The 20,119-nt window shown below is 44.4% G+C and overlaps 5 protein-coding genes across 5 annotated transcripts; 3 read left to right on the top strand and 2 right to left on the bottom strand.

The window, feature by feature from the left end:
* Positions 1-398: 398 nt before the first annotated feature.
* Positions 399-1,076, top strand: LOC311209287 (histone H1.03; the record flags this gene model as incomplete). Its single annotated transcript, XM_084286551.1, has 1 exon — positions 399-1,076. One exon carries the CDS (start codon positions 399-401, stop codon positions 1,074-1,076), a length of 678 nt encoding a protein of 225 aa, XP_084142677.1.
* Positions 1,077-3,946: 2,870 nt separating this feature from the next.
* LOC311222150 (histone H4) lies at positions 3,947-4,661 on the top strand (the record flags this gene model as incomplete). Its single annotated transcript, XM_084306286.1, has 1 exon — positions 3,947-4,661. The coding sequence occupies one exon, from the start codon at positions 3,947-3,949 to the stop codon at positions 4,256-4,258; it is 312 nt and encodes a 103-aa protein (XP_084162412.1). The 3' UTR covers positions 4,259-4,661.
* A 1,292-nt stretch (positions 4,662-5,953) lies between these two features.
* LOC311212482 (histone H3.2) lies at positions 5,954-6,364 on the top strand (the record flags this gene model as incomplete). Its single annotated transcript, XM_084291872.1, has 1 exon — positions 5,954-6,364. The coding sequence occupies one exon, from the start codon at positions 5,954-5,956 to the stop codon at positions 6,362-6,364; it is 411 nt and encodes a 136-aa protein (XP_084147998.1).
* A 3,880-nt stretch (positions 6,365-10,244) lies between these two features.
* LOC311219504 (histone H3.2) lies at positions 10,245-10,655 on the bottom strand (the record flags this gene model as incomplete). Its single annotated transcript, XM_084302652.1, has 1 exon — positions 10,245-10,655. One exon carries the CDS (start codon positions 10,653-10,655, stop codon positions 10,245-10,247), a length of 411 nt encoding a protein of 136 aa, XP_084158778.1.
* Positions 10,656-12,119: 1,464 nt separating this feature from the next.
* LOC311222153 (histone H4) lies at positions 12,120-12,431 on the bottom strand (the record flags this gene model as incomplete). Its single annotated transcript, XM_084306289.1, has 1 exon — positions 12,120-12,431. The coding sequence occupies one exon, from the start codon at positions 12,429-12,431 to the stop codon at positions 12,120-12,122; it is 312 nt and encodes a 103-aa protein (XP_084162415.1).
* Between the last annotated feature and the right edge of the window lie 7,688 nt (positions 12,432-20,119).

Below are 20,119 nucleotides of genomic sequence, written 5' to 3'. Positions count from 1 at the left end.
ACCACTCCGGTGTTGGCCCTGCTCTGGAGAGGACCTCCCAGACCGCAGTATGCCCGCGGGCTGTGCCAGCTCGGGGATGGGTGGGTTTTAATCTAAAAGACAAAGCCAAAGTTTCCCTGTCCCTGCGTAGGAACGGCCCCGCGCCGCGGGGCTTCTCGGGTCGCAGGTCGCTCGTTTTTCCTCCTGCCAGCGGGAAACGCCGGCAGCGCCCGCGCCCCACTCCCTGCCGGCACGGAGCAGGGACGGCGAGTTTGGGAGGCGAAGGCGCCTGGGGGCGATGCAGGAGCGCGGCGGGGCCGGGCCGGGCCGGGCCGCACCAATCAGCGCGCGCGGCGCTGCTATAAAAGGGGCGGCGGCGGCGGCCGCGCCATTGTTCTGCCGGCTCCGCAGGAGGCGCCATGGCTGAGACCGCTCCCGTCGCTTCTCCCGATGTGGCCGCCGCTCCTCCGGCTCCGGCCAAGGCAACCCCCGCCAAGAAGCCGAAGAAGGCGGCGGGCGGCTCCAAGGCGCGAAAGCCCGCGGGCCCCAGCGTTACCGAGCTGATCACCAAGGCTGTGTCTGCTTCTAAGGAGCGCAAGGGGCTCTCCCTCGCCGCGCTCAAGAAGGCGCTGGCTGCTGGCGGATACGATGTGGAAAAGAGTAACAGCCGCATCAAGCTGGGGCTCAAGAGCCTCGTCAGCAAGGGCACCCTGGTGCAGACCAAGGGCACCGGCGCCTCCGGCTCCTTCCGCCTCAGCAAGAAGCCCGGCGAGGTGAAGGAGAAGGCGCCCAAGAAGCGGGTGGCCGCGGCCAAGCCCAAGAAGCCAGCGGCCAAGAAGCCTGCCAGCGCCGCCAAGAAGCCCAAAAAGGCAGCGGTGAAGAAGAGCCCCAAGAAAGTCAAGAAGCCGGCGGCTGCTACCACCACCAAGAAGGCGGCGAAGAGCCCCAAGAAGGTGACCAAGGCTGCCAAACCCAAAAAGGCAGTGGCAGCGAAGAGCCCGGCCAAGGCAAAGGCGGTGAAGCCCAAAGCTGCCAAGCCCAAGACGGCCAAGCCAAAGGCAGCTAAGGCAAAGAAGGCGGCGCCTAAGAAGAAGTAAATGGTCCTGAAAAACTCCCGTCTGCCTTGCAGACAACCCCCAACGGCTCTTTTAAGAGCCACCCAACCTTTCATGAAAAGAGCTGAAACACTGTTTCTTACTATTTTATGTGGTTCTTGGTGTAACTTCCGCACTCCGGCACTACTGCTGCTGGCAGTCCCTCAGATAACGGTGCACACAGCTGCTTCCGCGTCCTTGTTCTCCGCGGGCGGCTCCGGCAGAGCGCGGTACCGCTCGCTGCAGCCCGACAGCGCGGGCGCGGTGCGAAAAAGCTCCAGGGCAGCTGCGGGGCGCCCCCCGGGTACGATCCCGGACCCGCTGTGCTTCGGGCAGCGCTCACCGCCCCAGTCCGTGGCGGGAGGCAGCTCTCGCAGGCACTGCTCTGTCCCTTGTCAGCCCGGGAGTTGCGCCGGGAGGGTGGGAGGGGGTGCGGGGGGCGCGCTCGAGGCCGTTCCCGCCCGCGCCCCCGGAGCTGTGCCCATTTCGAAAAGCCCGCGCTGCGCGTAGATTGGCTGCGCCTCTCGGGCTTTGCTGGTGCACGGGAGTTTTCGGGTTAAACAGACGCCCCGTCTCTAATCCGACGGGCGGGGTTTTACGTTCTTCCCGCAGAGGAAGAGGTTTATGAGCTTCCTGGTATGAGCCTGCTTCACAGCTGAGGGCTTTTTCACTCCCAGTCTATATCTGCCTCCCCTGGAAGTCGTAGGGTGAGGGGACTGCCGGCGGCACTGGGGTGTCCCTCGCCGCCCCTAAAGCTGCCCGCGTCCCCGCTCTCCGGTCTTTGTCCCTTAGAGCTGCTGGCCTGGATCTAGGGGCTCGTTTCGCCAGGGGAGGCGGCTACGGGCACTGTAGGAACCCGCGGGGGCCCGAAGCGTCCCCCGCCTGCCCCCCAACCTCGCTGCCCCCGCCTCTTCCCGGCGATTTGACCGTACCCTCCTCCCGCCGCCTTCACTGCATTCAAGGGATGCTTTCCCTCTCCTTAGCTGTGTCTCTGTGCTTGGTGGCAGGAGAAAGGAAAAGGGACGGGAAAGCTCTTTCCTCGCTTCTAGTCATGGCTCTGGTATCACTGTTTCCCCAGCAGAAGGAAGAATTTCGTATAATTATCTGTTCAGCTCTCAACAAAAACGGTTGATCTCAAGTCAGTAGCTCGTAAATCCGAAGTGATTAACCCAAAACGGGGTCCCTGCAATTTAGAGAAGAAATTGAGACCTGATTACTGTGTTGCTGAAATAAATAAATAAATAAATAAATAATGGACGTCCTAAGTCCTTGTGCTAAAACGTAATGAATACAAAATAGACCCTTCCCGATTTGTGGTTGTGGAAGGTGTCTTAAAATAAATACATTTTCTTGAAACATTTCTCTTATGCTTCTTCTGCATGTCTACCTAGAATACAGCTGACATTTTGGCCCTTATTTGAAATTGCCTCTTCCCCTACATAACGTAGAAACCCACATACACATCACGTTCTTTTTTTTCCTTTTTTTCTAAGATTCTTGGGCCGCGTCCCTGCATCCTGATAACTCAAATTCCTGAGCGGAGATGCGTGTGCCTTTGCAGTGTAGGTGTGCGCCTAACATGCTCTCGTGGTTACCATAAATGAAGGCTGTCGGGTGTCACACCAATTAATTTTAGAGGGTTTCACCCGACTGCTGGTACTGACTCGATGAGACTGGGTCCAATGCGATTCTCCAGCCACCTACACCTGGTTAAAAAGGAGTGGAATTTGACTGGGTACCGTCAAACAAAAAGCTGTGCAATGAGAGAGAATGGGGGCGGAGGTGGTGGGAAGGAACACGTAAAATCACAGGCCGAAAATGCATATTTTTCATAGATCAATGTTTTGTGATATCTTTATGGGAGGATACATTATATGAAGCCTTTCAGCTTGAAAGGAGGGGGGAATAAAAAATGTCCATGAGAGGGCAGCAAACACTCAATAATGGAAACATTTTTTTCATTTGTGATCCTTTTTAGCTTGAAAGCCAGCTACTTAATGTCGGTCGCCGAGATCTTTGATAAATACTGCTTGCAACAGTAATACCGCAGCAGATTTTCCACTCCAAAAGAAAGCAAAGTAGGAAGTAAATACACTCCCTCGAAGTATAAAAACAACTTGTTTTTTAGATCTTTAATCTTTCAGCCTCTTTAAAAAAATATCTAAATATGTGTTTGTACTACCATAGGAATGGAAAATATTATTCAACTATTTCTCCAAAGAACACATTTAGTCATAAAAAAGAAACTAAAATGCAGTAAATAAAGATTAAACTCTCTCGTTTAATGTACATTTTTGTTGTTAGACTTTCATTGAAGGAACGCTCAGAAAAGGCAGGAAATAGAGATCATTCAAGGAGGAGGAAAAAATTCTTAGAAATGCTATTGGACAGATTTTGCTGCAAGACACCATTAAAAAATGAGGAGCAGCTTTTTTAAACACTACATCCATATATAAGAATCAATGCTACTGGAAAATTAGTCGAAAAGGTTCAATTGCAATACAAACTACGTACCCATATTTTAAAATAAAAATTACAATTGAAAGAGAAATTTCAAAGTTGCAGTAACCAGGATACCCTTATATGATCGAGATTTTAGTTCCAACTCAGCGTGATGTAGCAGACTTGGGGGGGCGGGAAGAGGAAAAAGAAAAGCTTCTACAGGTATATCTTACCCGATACATTTCACAAGTCTCACGAATTTTTGTGCGATTGGGGCTCGCTAAACCACCGGCGGGAACATTCGGCGGGAGCGAGCCCCAGGCCCCGCCCTGTACCGGCGCAGTCCCCAACCAGGTCGGCTCCCCCGCTATAAAGGGCGCGGCGCGGCAGCGGGCCGCTCACAGCTCGGCTCAGGCAGCAGCAGCAGCACCATGTCTGGCAGAGGCAAGGGCGGGAAGGGGCTCGGCAAGGGGGGCGCCAAGCGGCACCGCAAGGTGCTGCGCGACAACATCCAGGGCATCACCAAGCCGGCCATCCGGCGCCTGGCGCGGCGCGGCGGCGTCAAGCGCATCTCGGGGCTCATCTACGAGGAGACGCGCGGCGTGCTCAAGGTCTTCCTGGAGAACGTGATCCGCGACGCCGTCACCTACACCGAGCACGCCAAGCGCAAGACGGTCACGGCCATGGACGTGGTCTACGCCCTCAAGCGCCAGGGACGCACCCTCTACGGCTTCGGCGGCTAAAGCGCGCAGGCAGCTGCTTCTCGGACCCTCTCGACACCCCAAAGGCTCTTTTAAGAGCCGCCCACTTTCTCTTCAGAAGAGCTGTGACATTGCATGTGTTCTTTGAAAGAGTTGTGTGTTAAAGTTACTGCTTACTGGAGCTTTTCTTTGTATTGACAGTTACTGTTTCTGAAGAACTTACGGTAATGGCAGTTTCATCCATTTCCCAACGTTAATGGCAAAGCTGCTTATACTCTGTGAAAGCCTTATTAATTCCCCTGTGATTGCTGAGCACGCTGCCAAAATTTAGTGTGCTAATGAGACCAATGATTTCCTAATCACATTTTTTTTTCATTTTCACAGACCTATGTGTAACCTGGAATACTATTCGATGTATTATTCCTTAAAATGTTTTATATGTAAGTATAGGTTATCTGCATTTACAGGAAAAGGGAAGCTAATGGAAGAAAAGATGGAAGTTCCTCCCATATGAATGTTTCTTTTCTCATAACTTTTCTAAATAAATTTTCTTAACTGTAATCTGGTTTCAGTTCTATGTTAAATATTTTAAAAAGTCCTTTTCACGTGTAGTATTTAATGCAGATTTTTGGAAAAATATATATATATATATTTACAGTTTTCCCCCTCATGCACCTGGCAACACATCTTAATAAAAAATAATCCCCATCCATTATTTTATCAAAAGGAGAATTGTCCATAGGCTCCTGTCATTATGCAGTTGTCCCTCCCAACTCAGTTTTCAAGGAAGTATTAATGTTTTCTTCATTTCATCATAGATGAAGATCAAATGTAAAATAAATAAATAAATAAAAATCTTTTATACTTATATAAAAATACTGGTTACAAAAGTCGACTCAAATGGCTGTCAGTAGATGCTCGTGGTCATTTCTCTGTTTCTTACAGATTAAGTTCTCACCAGTGGAGTAGAGCCAAAAGAAATCAGTCTATTCCAAAGTGCTTTTCATTACACCAGAATGACCCTTGTCTAAAATTTCTCAGTCAAGAATTTAGCTGACAATGCTTATGATCTCTCATGTTGACTTCCTTTAGCAACAAGTAAATGACGTAAGAAAAGTAACTGAAAAGACTTATCTTCATTGGTACAGCTCGTAACATAATGAAAATTTGTAGCTGTGGTAAGTATAGGATTTCCTAGGCATTTGTCTCTGGGAAACTAGGGGATTTTTCTTCGAGGCTGTAAGGTTAGTGTGCCTGTTACTGCAAGAGGGGGGGATGTATAAAATAATAGTAGTAGTAGTATGATGATGATTATTATTATTATTATTCTGTAATCAGATCACCAAAAGAAACTATTAAGCTAATTTATATAAAACTGCATCTTCTTCGAGCCTCCACACGGCTCTTAATCTGTCAGGAACCCGGGAGAGAGGGAAAGCCAGAGAAGCAAAAGCGATGTCAGCGCTGTGTCTGAAATGCAGCCCCTCCGACCCCCTCCCCCCTCCCCCACCCCGGTTCGAACACGGAGTGCGCCGGGACGGGGGGAGAAGGAGGAGGGGGGAGAGGGGCAGGCAGCGGCGCATCCGCCTTCCTTGAGCCCGGGCCGGGATCTCAAGGTACCCAATGAGGATAGCGCTCCTCTCGACCAATCAGCGATGGGCCGGCTCTATAAATAGCGAGGCTCCGCAGGCAACTGCGGTGCCCTGCTCGCAGAGCCTGCTCGGTGACTGTTAGGCGATGGCGCGCACAAAGCAGACGGCGCGTAAGTCGACGGGCGGGAAGGCGCCCCGCAAGCAGCTGGCCACCAAGGCGGCCCGCAAGAGCGCGCCGGCCACGGGCGGCGTGAAGAAGCCGCACCGCTACCGGCCCGGCACGGTGGCGCTGCGCGAGATCCGCCGCTACCAGAAGTCGACGGAGCTGCTGATCCGCAAGCTGCCCTTCCAGCGGCTGGTGCGCGAGATCGCGCAGGACTTCAAGACCGACCTGCGCTTCCAGAGCTCGGCCGTGATGGCGCTGCAGGAGGCGAGCGAGGCCTACCTGGTGGGGCTCTTCGAGGACACCAACCTGTGCGCCATCCACGCCAAGCGCGTCACCATCATGCCCAAGGACATCCAGCTCGCCCGCCGCATCCGCGGGGAGCGCGCCTGAGGCTCCTGACTCAGCCCTTCCACCTCTTTTGCTGCGGCAGAGGAGGCTGCACTCAGACCCAAAGGCTCTTTTAAGAGCCACTCCATGCACAATAAAAAGAGCTGTAGCACTGTTCTTAAGTAGTTTTTAGAAATAGTAACTTGAAATATTTGGTCTTTTTCCAAACTGCTGCACTGTGTTTGAGACCCCTGCCCTCCAGATTCTTGTTAACTTAGTGCCTGTATAAAGATATTTCATGTATTTCCCAAGTATTTTGAGTTGCTGACGATTTCTGTTTTATTAAGAGATTTATAAAAATATTAAGAGTGAAGACTTTTTTTTTTTTTTTTCCAATAATCAACATATATAATCTGTTTGAACTTGGGCTTCCATATGTATTAATGAAAAGATAGGCACTCTTAAGCAGTTGGGGAAAAATACTGAGCAGTATTAGAATTCTAGGATTAAATAGCAGGCTGTGGTAGTATAGATGTATGTATACACGGCTTTCTCAGGTAAGAACATCTCCCACTTCCCTTTGCACAAATCTTCACTGATACATTCAGAGGTCTTATATGAGGCTTTGGATTTGTAACAGAGAAATAGGAATTTCTCCTGTTAATTTGAAAAACATCTTCTCCTTCTCCCTTAGTTGTGAAAGCTACCAGTTCATTACCTGGGGTATGACACTAAACCTGGGATGGCACTGAACATGGGCTAGCAGCAAAGAGTGCTACCCTGTCAGAGCAGTCACCTGTTGCACTTAGAGTATTCTTAAGACATAACTTGCTATGCCTTACAGTCCCAGAGAACACTCAGAGATAACGAGAAATGAGAAAAGGAGATGGCAACATACATTGACTGTAGTAATCATCCCAGAATGAGGTTGTGGATTTCCTTCTTGTGCTTCCCCCTATCTCCCCTCCCCCCAATTAATAAATAAATCAAATAAAATAATTCGCCTAACACATTTATCTTTTTGTCCTTATTTTGAGATTAGGTTGTAAAGGAAGTAAAGAGATTAAAAGTTACCAAATCATAAAGGAAATGGACAAAGGAGCTACTCCGTTTTTTGATTTTTACTTCTTAAGAATAGGATATATGTGTGTGTGTATATATACATATATATAAACCACAGATTTCACCCCTATTTACATGTAAATAATGTAATAACATTTCTAATGTCATTTTGAGTCAAAGTAAAAGAAACTCAAAGGATACAGAAAAAAAATATTGGCAGGTTTTGGAATTGAGGTTTTATGGTATGTCATAACAAACATTTCTCATTATTGTAACATTATGAAGTGAGAAGTAATATTTAATTTATAATTTGGAAGTTTCACGTTCTCTCAAAAATCAGGGGTCAAAATCATAGCCTGACTTCTTTCTTGTATTTTGGTTGTTATAGAACATATTTTATATTCACTGGGCAGAAGAAAAAAATATATAAATAAATACAAAAATGCTGCACTGTTTTATTTCAAGTTTTGTCTTTTGTAACTCATCATAGCTATTCGTTTTGGGTCAGTTTTGATAGATACTGCAGATACATGACCTGGGATTAGATTAACTAATCATCAGTCATGATGAAAAATTTTCCCATTCGCTGTAGCAATTAGCTCCATGGACTACTATCAATGCAGGCTCCACTCTGTGATCAAGCATGGCACTGTACATAGGCAGCAAGGTAATTTTTATTCCCCTCTTTTATCTTCCCCTTCATTTAATTTCATACATAACAAGGCTGCCTGCTTTGACATTTTAACCTTTTCTAACCTCAAAGTGGTACTTGGCTACAAACTTAAGTCATTTCAGCAACGAATCTCTTGCAAACATGGAACAAGAAGAACAAACAGTATGTAGCCTGTTGTCCAAAGTCTTAGAGTATAGTCAGATACATAGTTAATAATTCCTTTTAAATTACACTTATGGGCACAGTCTATATATTACTCTAGCTTAAGCAGTTCCATTTAATCAAATTTTCACCCCTTATTGTGCAAGTGTTATTGTGCAAACAGAGTAGTTTCTTCTTTCACTTCTTTTATCAATACAGCAGAACTGATCAGAACCACAGAGAAGAAAAAGAAAAAAAAAAAAGAAAAAGATAAATCCAGGTCATTCTGAGACAGAGGGAATTTGGAAAGAAAGATGATAGATACTGTGTGAAGGAAAAGTATACATATATATATATGTGTGTGTGTGTGTGTGTATGGACATTCATGTCTACATATAAAATATGTACGTCTGTATGTATGTATTGCTACCCTACATGTGACCTTCACAGAAAAAAAAAAAAATTGCTGTTTTCTAGTCCCCGTCCCTTTCATATCTAAAATAACGTTAAGAATATTTCCTGTATTGAGCATGTTTTACCTCCTGTGTAGTGTTTCTGAAACGCCCTGTGAAACTTAGTGCAGGTTTCCCCAGATGCCGTCCTCAAATAGTTCAATTTCATTTCAGACCAGTTTGGATGATAACATTTAAAGCAGCATATTCGATAGGCCAGACTGTATGATCAAGGGCAGAGGAAAAGATGCCATAAGAATCAAAATCACAGTAATCTGAATGTTTTATTTGTGAATGAAAATAAATGGTGACTATTCTGAGATGTTGAACAGATAGAGACTGCAAGACTAGACAAGATAAACTGGAAAATGAAAGTGAGCTAGAGGCCAACTGTAATTTCCTGCCTACAAAAATCTTGCACTAACAAACTAAATTCTAGTAAACGTTGATCTCACATTGTATTTCTCTTCTGACTCTACCTTCTTTTTAGAATCAAATACAAACTCTTGTCCTCAGTTCTCAAAGCCATGCAAAGATGTTTCCTACAAGCCTCTAACAAAGCCTCAAGGGCTTGGCAGCTGCTTCCCCTCCCCTAGATCTTTTGGTCCGAATGAAAACCACAAATATTCCTCCTGTGCCAGTGCTTCCTCTTTGAGAAGGGCAGGGGGAGGGAGGGGGTTGGGAGACATGGGCGAGGAGAACGGAGCGGTGGGGGAGGGACGGATGGGGGAGACAGCAACCTTTCCCAGGAGCATCCTCCAGATTCTCCTCCAGCTTCTAGCTTGTTTTTCCCAGCCTCACTGCTTAACAGTGCTCCAGCCGGATTTCTCCAAGTCAGGCAAACAACACTGAGAATACAAAAGAGCAAATAAATTCACTTGCTTCAGTTTCCTATTATCCCTAACATAAGGATTTCTTAACTAGTGTTTTTATTTTATTCACGTGATGCACAAGGAAGTAGGACTCTTACATACCTTATAAAGTCTTAAGTCTTACACTATACCCTCTTGTAAGTAGTGACTCAGTACATTTGTATCAATTACATTAATAAAATTTAAAAAAAAAAAGTGTTATGTTAATCTTCGATATACTAACACTGACCTTGCCTTCTATGTCCCTTAACTGTAGTAACCCGTGCAGGGGCCAATAATACTGCCAATCTTTTTTTGTTTGTTTGTTTTAAATGAACGGTATAGCTCTCACCATGCTTAATGAATATCTCATTTGCTGATTTTCTCACAATTTCTAATTCAGTGTAGCCGAACAAATGTATTTCCAAGCCCCTCAACTAAAACAGCACATACCACCATTTACTTAAAAACCCAGTAGGATACTCCTGAGAAACATTTACAAACTTTTTTTTCCTCGGGACTATTGATAATAAACTGCAGAGCACAGGGAGGGGAAACTAAAAAAAAAGCAAGGTTTAATAGTACTTATGAAACAGTCTAAAATGTACAATACCGTGAAAGAGCTCAAAGACTGTCACGTATTCAAATATCGGGTATGGCAGTGTCTCAGCTCTCTCGAGTGGTGAAGTGGTGGCTCTTAAAAGAGCCTTTAGGGTGCAGGGATGAAGTTGAGGACCAAGGACCGGGAGGCTGGGTCAGGAGCCTCAGGCGCGCTCCCCGCGGATGCGGCGGGCGAGCTGGATGTCCTTGGGCATGATGGTGACGCGCTTGGCGTGGATGGCGCACAGGTTGGTGTCCTCGAAGAGCCCCACCAGGTAGGCCTCGCTCGCCTCCTGCAGCGCCATCACGGCCGAGCTCTGGAAGCGCAGGTCGGTCTTGAAGTCCTGCGCGATCTCGCGCACCAGCCGCTGGAAGGGCAGCTTGCGGATCAGCAGCTCCGTCGACTTCTGGTAGCGGCGGATCTCGCGCAGCGCCACCGTGCCGGGCCGGTAGCGGTGCGGCTTCTTCACGCCGCCCGTGGCCGGCGCGCTCTTGCGGGCCGCCTTGGTGGCCAGCTGCTTGCGGGGCGCCTTCCCGCCCGTCGACTTACGCGCCGTCTGCTTTGTGCGCGCCATCGCCTGCCGATTGCCGAGCCGCCGCTTCCAAGGGGAGCCGTGCGATGGGCGAGCTGCGGCTCCGCGGCCGCTCTTATAGCGTGCCCCGCTCCTCGATTGGCTGGCAGGAATACTGCGGATTCATTGGGTGCTTTCAAATTCAAAAAGCCCGCCTCGAAAGCGCGCCTCTTCGCTAACCGGCCAGCTATGCCTGCCCTCCCCCTCCTCGGAGTCGCCGCTGTTGCTTTCGGCCGCGTCTGTTCCTTAGGGATGAAGATCTCCACGTTGTATCTCCAAAATGGAGACTTGCAGAGGTCTGCGGGAAAGACGTTGTTACGCTTTCCCAACCACATGGTACGTTCGCGTTCCTTTTCTTTCAACTCACTTGCACCCGAGCTCTGAACATAAAGCGTGCTCCAGATTTTTCTCAACAGGAACCCTTACAACAGATCCTTTCATTAAGAGAACTTAGTCCTTGAGAAGTACAAATTAATACCGCATCGTGTGTGCTAGATGCTTTCCAACTGATATGAACTGTAAAATGCTCTAATCCAAGGAATGAGGTTTTGAACACAGAATTTCTTTTAGTATAGAGGGTACTATAAATCATGCTATAATAAGCACGCTTATTTCTGTGCTACGTTCCCCAGCCGGGAGGGATCCTGAAACGGGGACGGGTTTTTGAGCGAAATGAAGAGCGCTGATGAAAAGTGGATGCACGGAACTGCTCAGGCTTCAACAGCTCCGCATTGAAAGAAGAGACGGTACAAGTTTTAATACACTTCACATACAGATCGTTTGAGATGATTTCTGAAAAAATACGTTCGGACACTTGGGGTCATTCCAGTATTTGCGTGCTTATGAGGTGTTCAGGGGACGAGCAGCTGTGGGCATGTCCCCTCCCCCTCCTCCAGCACCCCTCTCCCTCAGCACACTTCCTTTTGCTGTAAGGCAGCACAGGGAACAACGTGATTTAAATATAAATAGCTGCCTACATCCGCTCTTTGTTTACTCAGCGTTTGAGAACAGCCCTGCAGAGGAGGCCCCTGCTGGGCGACGCAGACCTGCCCCCGGGCTGATCCAACAGCTCCAGCCTGGAGTAGTAAATTAAGGGGGGTTCACTTCTGATATCCGGCCTATTTTATTTTATCTTTCGGGAAATAAGCCAATCCTAACCTTAAAATTCCCGTTACACTGCCGAAGGGGAAATCAGTTACACAGTACATTCTCTTGTTCGCTTATCTGACTTAACAGAAATCAAGCCACGAAACAACACAAAACTAGTAACTGGGTGCTTAAGTACGTCTCACTTAAGGCTGCCTAGTAAACAATGTATGACTGAACTTTAAAGAAACAAGGTATAGATAAGTGAAACTTCTTTTCACTACGTTTAAAGCAACACAGCTCTTCTGAAGAGAAGGTGGGCGGCTCTTAAAAGAGCCTTTGGGGTGTCGAGAGGGTCCGAGAAGCAGCTGCCTGAGCACTTTAGCCGCCGAAGCCGTAGAGGGTGCGTCCCTGGCGCTTGAGGGCGTAGACCACGTCCATGGCCGTGACCGTCTTGCGCTTGGCGTGCTCGGTGTAGGTGACGGCGTCGCGGATCACGTTCTCCAGGAAGACCTTGAGCACGCCGCGCGTCTCCTCGTAGATGAGCCCCGAGATGCGCTTGACGCCGCCGCGCCGCGCCAGGCGCCGGATGGCCGGCTTGGTGATGCCCTGGATATTGTCGCGCAGCACCTTGCGGTGCCGCTTGGCGCCCCCCTTGCCGAGCCCCTTCCCGCCCTTGCCTCTGCCAGACATGCTGCTGCTGCTGCTGCCTGAGCCGAGCTGTGAGCGGCCCGCTGCCGCGCCGCGCCCTTTATAGCGGGGGAGCCGACCTGGTTGGGGACTGCGCCGGCACAGGGCAGGGTTCCCGCCGTTTTTGCTTTCTATTCTCTCTCACTGACTGAGATTTAAGTTACTTTGACCTCCTGTTAATTTCGTGCTGTTGTTCATTTACTGGTTTCTTTTGTTTATATTTCAGACTGATGAACTTTTCTTCAAAAGTTTTCATGTTTTGATATCCTGCCATACAGGCTTTGTTCTTTGGAGCTTTTTTCACAATATTTGTACTGTCAGATTTTCTAAAATATTGTTTTTGCCTTTTGGTTTCCAGCTCTCGTTTCTAAAAAGGGGACTGTGATACTCTTTTCTCATGTTTACATAACTAAGTTTGAGTCTATATACACACATTAACCATAATACTGAATTGAATCTTTTCATTTATATATTTATATTTATATTTATATTTATATTTATATTTTATGATCACCTTTATTTTGCTCATTTCCACTTACTAATGTGAGTTCTTTTTCTCTTATCTTTTACCATATTTCCATTGTTGCTATTGTTTTGATTTTTTTTCCTGCCTATCCAATATGCACTATCGCAGAAAAGCTGTATGCTAAAAAACAAGGGAATTATCTTTTTTTTTTTCTGTCTCCCTATGTGAACCATCCCTCACTAAAACCTTCTAATCAACTGCTATACTGCACCTAGTAGAAGCATTCACAGTTTTTATTTAAGCTGTACCAACTGTGCTTGCTCTTCCAGAGGTACCAAGTGATGTTGGTATACTCTGGTATAATCTAAATTGTAATATAATTAGGTATAATCTAAATTCCTGTAGATTTGCCATAGTCTTATTAATATCTCCTTTCTCTCCCTGGGAGGAGTTAACAGGCAATGTGAGTACAATACTGGGGCTTAAAAATAAATAAATAAAAATAAAAATGTTGCTTGCTTCAGTTCCTGTCAAGTCACAAAGCAGTAAGCAAGCTTGGGCATTTTCTGCTGTTACTAACCTAAAGGAAGTTTCTAGTACTGTGTAAGGTTTTTGTTTGTTTGATAGGTCGTACTGTCTTTACTTCACTTAGTAGTGCCTCGCTATCAACAGAACACAACATTTCAGAAGCCTTTCCCTTCTGCTCCCTGACACCAGCCAATACGTAGTAGTGACAGTGCTCTTGCAAGAGCATTAAACATTTTTTGAATGTTTAGTACAAATGCATACTAAGGAAAGATTCACAGCAAGATGGAATCACGACAGATTGGATTTTGTGAGACAGAAGCAAATGATTCTGGTGTGCTGACAACACTTGCTATCCATCCATGTGATAGGTACTCTGGATTTTTTGGTTTCCATCTGTAAGATTTTGACTGCCACACTTATATTCTCTTTGTGTTGTTGCTTTGTTTGTTGTTTTTTACTATTATTATTATTTTTTTTTTTCACCCTCTAGTTAACTAATGTAGTTTTTCATATGTGTTTAAACTATAGCACTATTTGATAGGGCTGGAGGGTTTTATGTATGCATTGATAACTTCAGAGTAAGTAATTAGAATATACAGTTTTTAATTTAATCCTGAGCTTAAAAATAAAACTATCACTTTGGTGCTGATGCCATGGTAGATAGTCTGAAACACTTTTCAATTGGACTGAAAATACAAACTAAAGCAAACCAAAAACTGTGCTGTATGTTGTGCATGCATACCCCAAGATTCAGCCAAAACCACCACCAGGGGAGAGAAGTAAAGGAATTAAGTCTGGGGTGCAAAAGCTGGGAAAAAAAAAAAAAAAAAAGGAAACCTTGAAGAAAACAGGGAGACTTGTAGTTTGTGTAGTCTTTCTACAGGTTATAAGCCTTCAGGAGTCCCAGGTAGGAGCCTTCAGAGGCCTGGACAGGACTGTTTGTGTTAGAATTACAAAAACACACTTTGTAGGGTATTTCTGACATACAGCAACATAACAGCTCTCAGGACTGAAGGTCATGGCCAGACTAGCATGCCTCTGGATTAGTAAATCTGGTGTGTCTACCTTGTAAAGAGAAAGCTTCCTATAGCCTATTCCCCACCTCACCATACACGAGCTGCATGCTAGCTGAAATAAATAGGTCCCTCTTTCCCCTGCCACTACACTATTTAATAGCTTAGTGGATAGCATTGGTGACAGGAGGACAGTTGGACTAAATTATCTTGTAGGTCCTTTTCAACCTTGTGTTTCTATGATTCTATGATTCCACAGTCTTAAGAGATATGCGCTCGTGATTGCAGCCTGGCAATTCCCCCAGGCTACCTAGGCATGGGCTGGTGCTGGCAGGCTCACTGAATAGCTGGTGTAGCTGAATACCTCTATGAAGAAAGACTGGGGGAACTCCTCGACCAGTACTGGGGAGTTGGGAAGATATTAGCGTACCTAGTTCCTCACATGAAGCTCTTTTAGGAAACAGCAGAGAAGGGACAGGGCAATAAGTTGAGACTGGGGACAGGCATAACCTTGCCCATCCATGTTGTCCTCCCTGGGCTCTGGGCTTCTTCCAGGAAGAAAACAGGATTGAGCCCAGTCAGATCTCACCAACAGTTGCTTCAAGTGGTTTTCCAGGAGCAGGGTGGTAGATAGATGTCAAAGCTCTGTAGCACACCATGCATATCTGTTCCTACACCTGCTCACCAACTCTGCTGATACTAACTGCTTCTCTTAAATTCTGATTTTACTTCCTAAACTGGCACTTGAAGCAGCACAGGTCTCCTGATATATTGACCATTGATTAAGCTAGAAAAACCTTTAATGAAAGCATTGTAAGCATGAAGTTTCCTACACAGCAGAGACTGTTAAGATTTTCCTTTGCCTGGGATCCTGCAGAGCTGCACTGGGCAATAAGTTTTCTTCCTGAACTCTGCCAGCTCCTATGGAGTTGTAAATACTTAAAAGCAGCTGAAGTACTGTTCAATCCTAGGAGTGATTCTGGGGCATAGTTTTCCAAGAAATGAATCTACTGTGGGCATGCCTGCAGAAATGTCTTGAATTTTGTCTTGGGCTGTCTGTTTTTGGAGGAGGCCAAGTCTGTAAAATGGTGGTATGCATTGTGTCAGTGTCTCCAGACACTACTGCTGTGCTTTTGTCATTGTTTCATTAATATTTTGGTTGGAAACCCAGATGTGGGAGGCGGGTTTTTTGTTTGTTTGTTTTGTTTTGTTTTGTTTTTGAAACCCCAGCTGCTTACAGAATTTTATTTATTCTTAGGCTCTGGCCACAGCAACAGGCTTCCCTTTAAACACCCAGTACCCGGGAAAGATGACCTTAAGCCCCAGGTCCTTTGAAGGGAGGCTCCAGCCAGTCATTTCCCAGACCACGCTGATGCAAGTATCTTTTCTGCTTTGTATTTCTATTTGACAGACTGCGTAAATTCTATCTTGGCCCAATCTTCAAGTTTATTTAAATCTATTGGAATCAAATACCTTACTTTTGTCTCTTTCTACCTTCTATCTAACTTAGTGTCTGCCACACAAGCCATTCTGTTTTATCTTCCAGGTTATTACTGAAAACACCAAATTATTCCAAGTATCAAGTCCTGGGAATTTCTTCTCTTTTATGAGTGTCCACTGACATTGAGTTGTTAACTGCAGTGCTTTGACCCCATGCTACAGCCAATTTTCAAACATCTAATGGCCTGCTGATCCTGCCCATATTCCCTCAGACCCCAAATGAAAATGCTGTGGGAGATTGTTCCAAAAATGTTCCTAATTGCAAAGTGTAGTGCACTCTTCCCTTGCACATGCAGATTTTCTCTGATCCATAGTTCTGTGATAATTACCAATATTTAGACATCAGCATTTATTTGTTGCCCTCCACCCATTATCAACAGTTAATCATACCCCTTTTATTTCTGACAGCTGCTTAGTATCACTGACTCTTGGACACTTCACAGTCTTCCCAAGCTACATTTTTCCAGTGTGTCACTCTAGTCTGTATTAGAAATTATTTCCTTTCATCTAATTTGCTGCAGCAAATAACATTTTTTTGTATTTCCCACAATGTACACTCAGCAAAGTTAACGCCCCTCCTCTTAATATTTTAGGTGTGCAAGAAGGAATTTCAGGTTCTCAGCCTTCTCTTTGAGACAGGCAACTGCAATTGTATGCACCTTTCTATAAGATAATACTTCTTAGATTTCTGATGGTTACTGTTGCTTTTTTTTTTTTTTTTTCCTCTTCTTATTACCTGATGTTCTGCACTAAAAGCTAGGCATAAAACACACATGTACAATGAGACTATACCAGTCCTGACTACAGTGGAAGATCTTCTCCATCTATGATGCAGAAACAATCATTGTATACTCATCACACATATAATCATGTTTTTTTTCCTTAATACCTAGTAAAATAGTTGGTTCATTGTCAAGCTATAAATATATAACTTCAGGTTATATATACAACCTTTGATACCCTATAGGTACATGTATAACCTGAAGATACAGATCTACTCAGGCACTAGTCAACTACCATTGTACAATATTTATAAAACTGACATATTTTTTTCCAAGTGAGTTTCACATTTGGGAAGACAGTGTCTCCAATTTATACGGAGTTTGTCACTTCATAACCTGCACCACATCCTTCTAGCATTTTTTTTAGCTTGTTGATACCCATAACACCTCTAGTTGTGCACTGTAGACTATAATTCAAATCAATAATAAAATTATACCAGGACTAGGATAGACCCTTGCAGGAGTTTTTTTGACACAGCATTTTAATTTTATAAATGACAATCATAAGTATTCAAATATAAATTCGTACCCACTGCATGTACATGTTTGTTTTGTGTTAGAAAAAGTTGTCCTGATTAGTAGTTTCATTTACAATATTTTTTGTGCTTATAAGAACTTCCAAAACTGAGTAAAATTGAAATGGAGGGAAAATCTGTAATATATCTGGCAGCAATTCAGAAATATTCCATTCTCTACTGAGAATATTTCCAAATTTAATTTAAATAAATAAATTTAAATTATTTTTAAATTAATTTAAATCTAAAGTTAATTTCAAAAACAAAGTTAGTTTTGGAACAGAGCAGTTTCATATCTTCTTTGAATTTGGCTGGCCTGGTAACTAGTACAACTCAATGTCAATGAGGTATTCCTTTCCCAAGATACGCTGAATCTGTAGCCACGTAGCTTAGCTCTTGCCCATGCTCTTTAGAGATCTTAAGAGTAAGAGTAGTCACCTAGGAAAGAAATGGAACTGAGTATTATCACAGGTGAACTTCCTATTTAACTTCACTCATCATGATAGGTTAGAACTACCTTTGATATCTTAAGAAATGACACCTAAGAACATGCACATCCTCACTGCCACCGAAGGGGTAAGACTTAGATTTTCTATATTGATGACTCAGTTTCAATTTACATCTCTGACACCAAGTTAGTATTTGCAATGTGACTGAAACACAAACACACAAAAGACACTCTTCTGAGCATCTGGGAAAATAGCATCAGGCCTAGGCTCAGCTACCTTTTTTGTTTTGGTTTGGTTTGGTTTGGTTTTTCCTTTCCAGGCCCCCAGTATTTTTTCTTGCCTTTATTTACCTGCTTCATCTTTTTCTTCTACTGAAAACAAGACGAAGACATCAATGATCATTTTCAGTCTTAGTGAAGGGAGGATAGAAATAAAACATGGTTTTGTGAGGATTTCTCTTTCAAAGCCAGAAAGGACACTTTGATGATTTAGACTGCTGTTTTCCATGCAGACAAAGAGATCTGGGGCTTTGTTCATGAAAAGATACAACCTTGTTTTATTTTCTGTTTAGCAAATATTCAGCAATGATGGCCGATAGGGGAGTCACTTCTCCCTAGACTGGCTTTGTTGATTTTCTTTTATCTACTCACATGCAGGATAGAAGTGCATGTGATAGAAGGATAGAGGAAAAACAGAACCTGTACTAGATCCCTCTTAGATATTCCAATCACCTTATTTTTTTTCTGAGTAATTCCCTTTCTTGTACCAACCTTTTGATCAACCATGGATGCAGGGCTTTTGTTTCATTTTGATTTGTATTGTTATCTAATGTGGAAGTTCGCTGAGACTCCAACTAAGCTTAACAAATCCTACAGCCATGGACAACATGACCACAAAGCCAAACCAGAGTAGTAGCAACTTCTATTTTACAATCAGAAGTTAAAGTGGCAGGAGTACAATTCAGCATTAATCTGCATACACATTTTACAATTTAACCCGGATAACTGCAGTTTGCAAACTAGTACTGCAGGAGGTGATCATTTCCCTCCACTCAGCACTGATGAGACCTGTCAGGAGAGTGGCATCTGATTCTCGGCTCCCTGGTGCAACAGAGACATGAACATAACTGGAGTGAGAGCAGCAAACGGTCACAAATATGATAAGGAGATAGGAGGACCATCTGTCATACAAGCAGAGGCTGAAAGAGCTAAGACTGCTCAGCATGGAGGAGAGATGTCTCAGGGAGATTTTACCCATGCGTATAGATACCTGATGGGGGAGTAAAGGAGACAGAACCAATCTCTCCTCAGTGCTACTAAGTGACAGGATGGGAGGCACTTGGTAAAAACTGAAATGTAAGATCTACTTAAACATAAAAGTGTTGTTTATTTGTTTTGGTTTGTTTTTTACTGTGAAAATGGTCAAATGTTGGAACAGGCTGCCCAGAGAAGTTATAGTGTCCCCCTGCTCGAGCTGACCATGCTTTGACTTTGGGGTTTAGACTAAATGATTTCTAGAGACATTTTCCAAATTTCATCTGAACTGTCATTCTACAATCACTGTGGTCTTACAAATCCCTGTTGTTATCCTCGAGTGCATCCCTGACAGCAATCCTGCTTTGCTGAACCTAAGCAAATATGAAAACTACTAGGGAGATAGCTAGATTCTTCTATGATGGAGAGATTTTGGTAGGAACATTACCCTCATATCTCAACTTCTAAGATCTCAGTGAGATGATGGTCCTCAAAGTTATTTTCCTTTCTGTGAATATTTATGATTTCACTTTCTTAGACATTCTTTGTGTAGCAGTGCCCAGAATTGTTCCTGAACTCAAGGATTAAAACATATCATGGCAATGTACATGTGTTGAAGAAAGAAAGCAGCAGTGGCTATCCTACCACTACTCAGCTGCAAAAGAACTTGCTTATATTCTCTTTCCTAGAGATGGCTCACAGTGTTTTTCCAAGTGTCTGGATTAGACCTTTGACCATGGGTCAATTTTTTCTTGCGTATCTTTAGAACTATGTGTCTTGGCTTATACCAAATGGAAATTCATTTTTCATAACCTTTTAAGCTGTTATATCACTTCAGGTAGTAAACCAGAAGGCAAGATACTTCAATTAGGAAGCATGATGCCCTAACATCCAGTGATGTATTTTTTGTTAGTTTAATTGAGATATATATAAAGGACAGGTCACTTTATCACTGATAGCTCTTTAACATCTTAACTCTTCCATAGTATATAATTTTTTGCAATTGCTGAAATAGTATGTCAAGAAATTTGCAGGAACTTGACTATCTCTTGATCTTTTTATGTTTGGGTGCTCACCTAAATGTGTGCAGAAACATCTTTTGTCAACAGAATGGGATGCTTAAATTAAAAGATCATTATTTCTCTTTGTCTTCACCATGCTGAGAACAGTAAATATCATTAGTGT

The sequence above is a fragment of the Netta rufina genome, assembly GCF_964035555.1.
Source record: "Netta rufina genome assembly, chromosome: 1".
Classification (NCBI taxonomy): Eukaryota; Metazoa; Chordata; class Aves; order Anseriformes; family Anatidae; genus Netta; species Netta rufina.
This window is presented reverse-complemented; position numbering and strand designations above follow the sequence as displayed.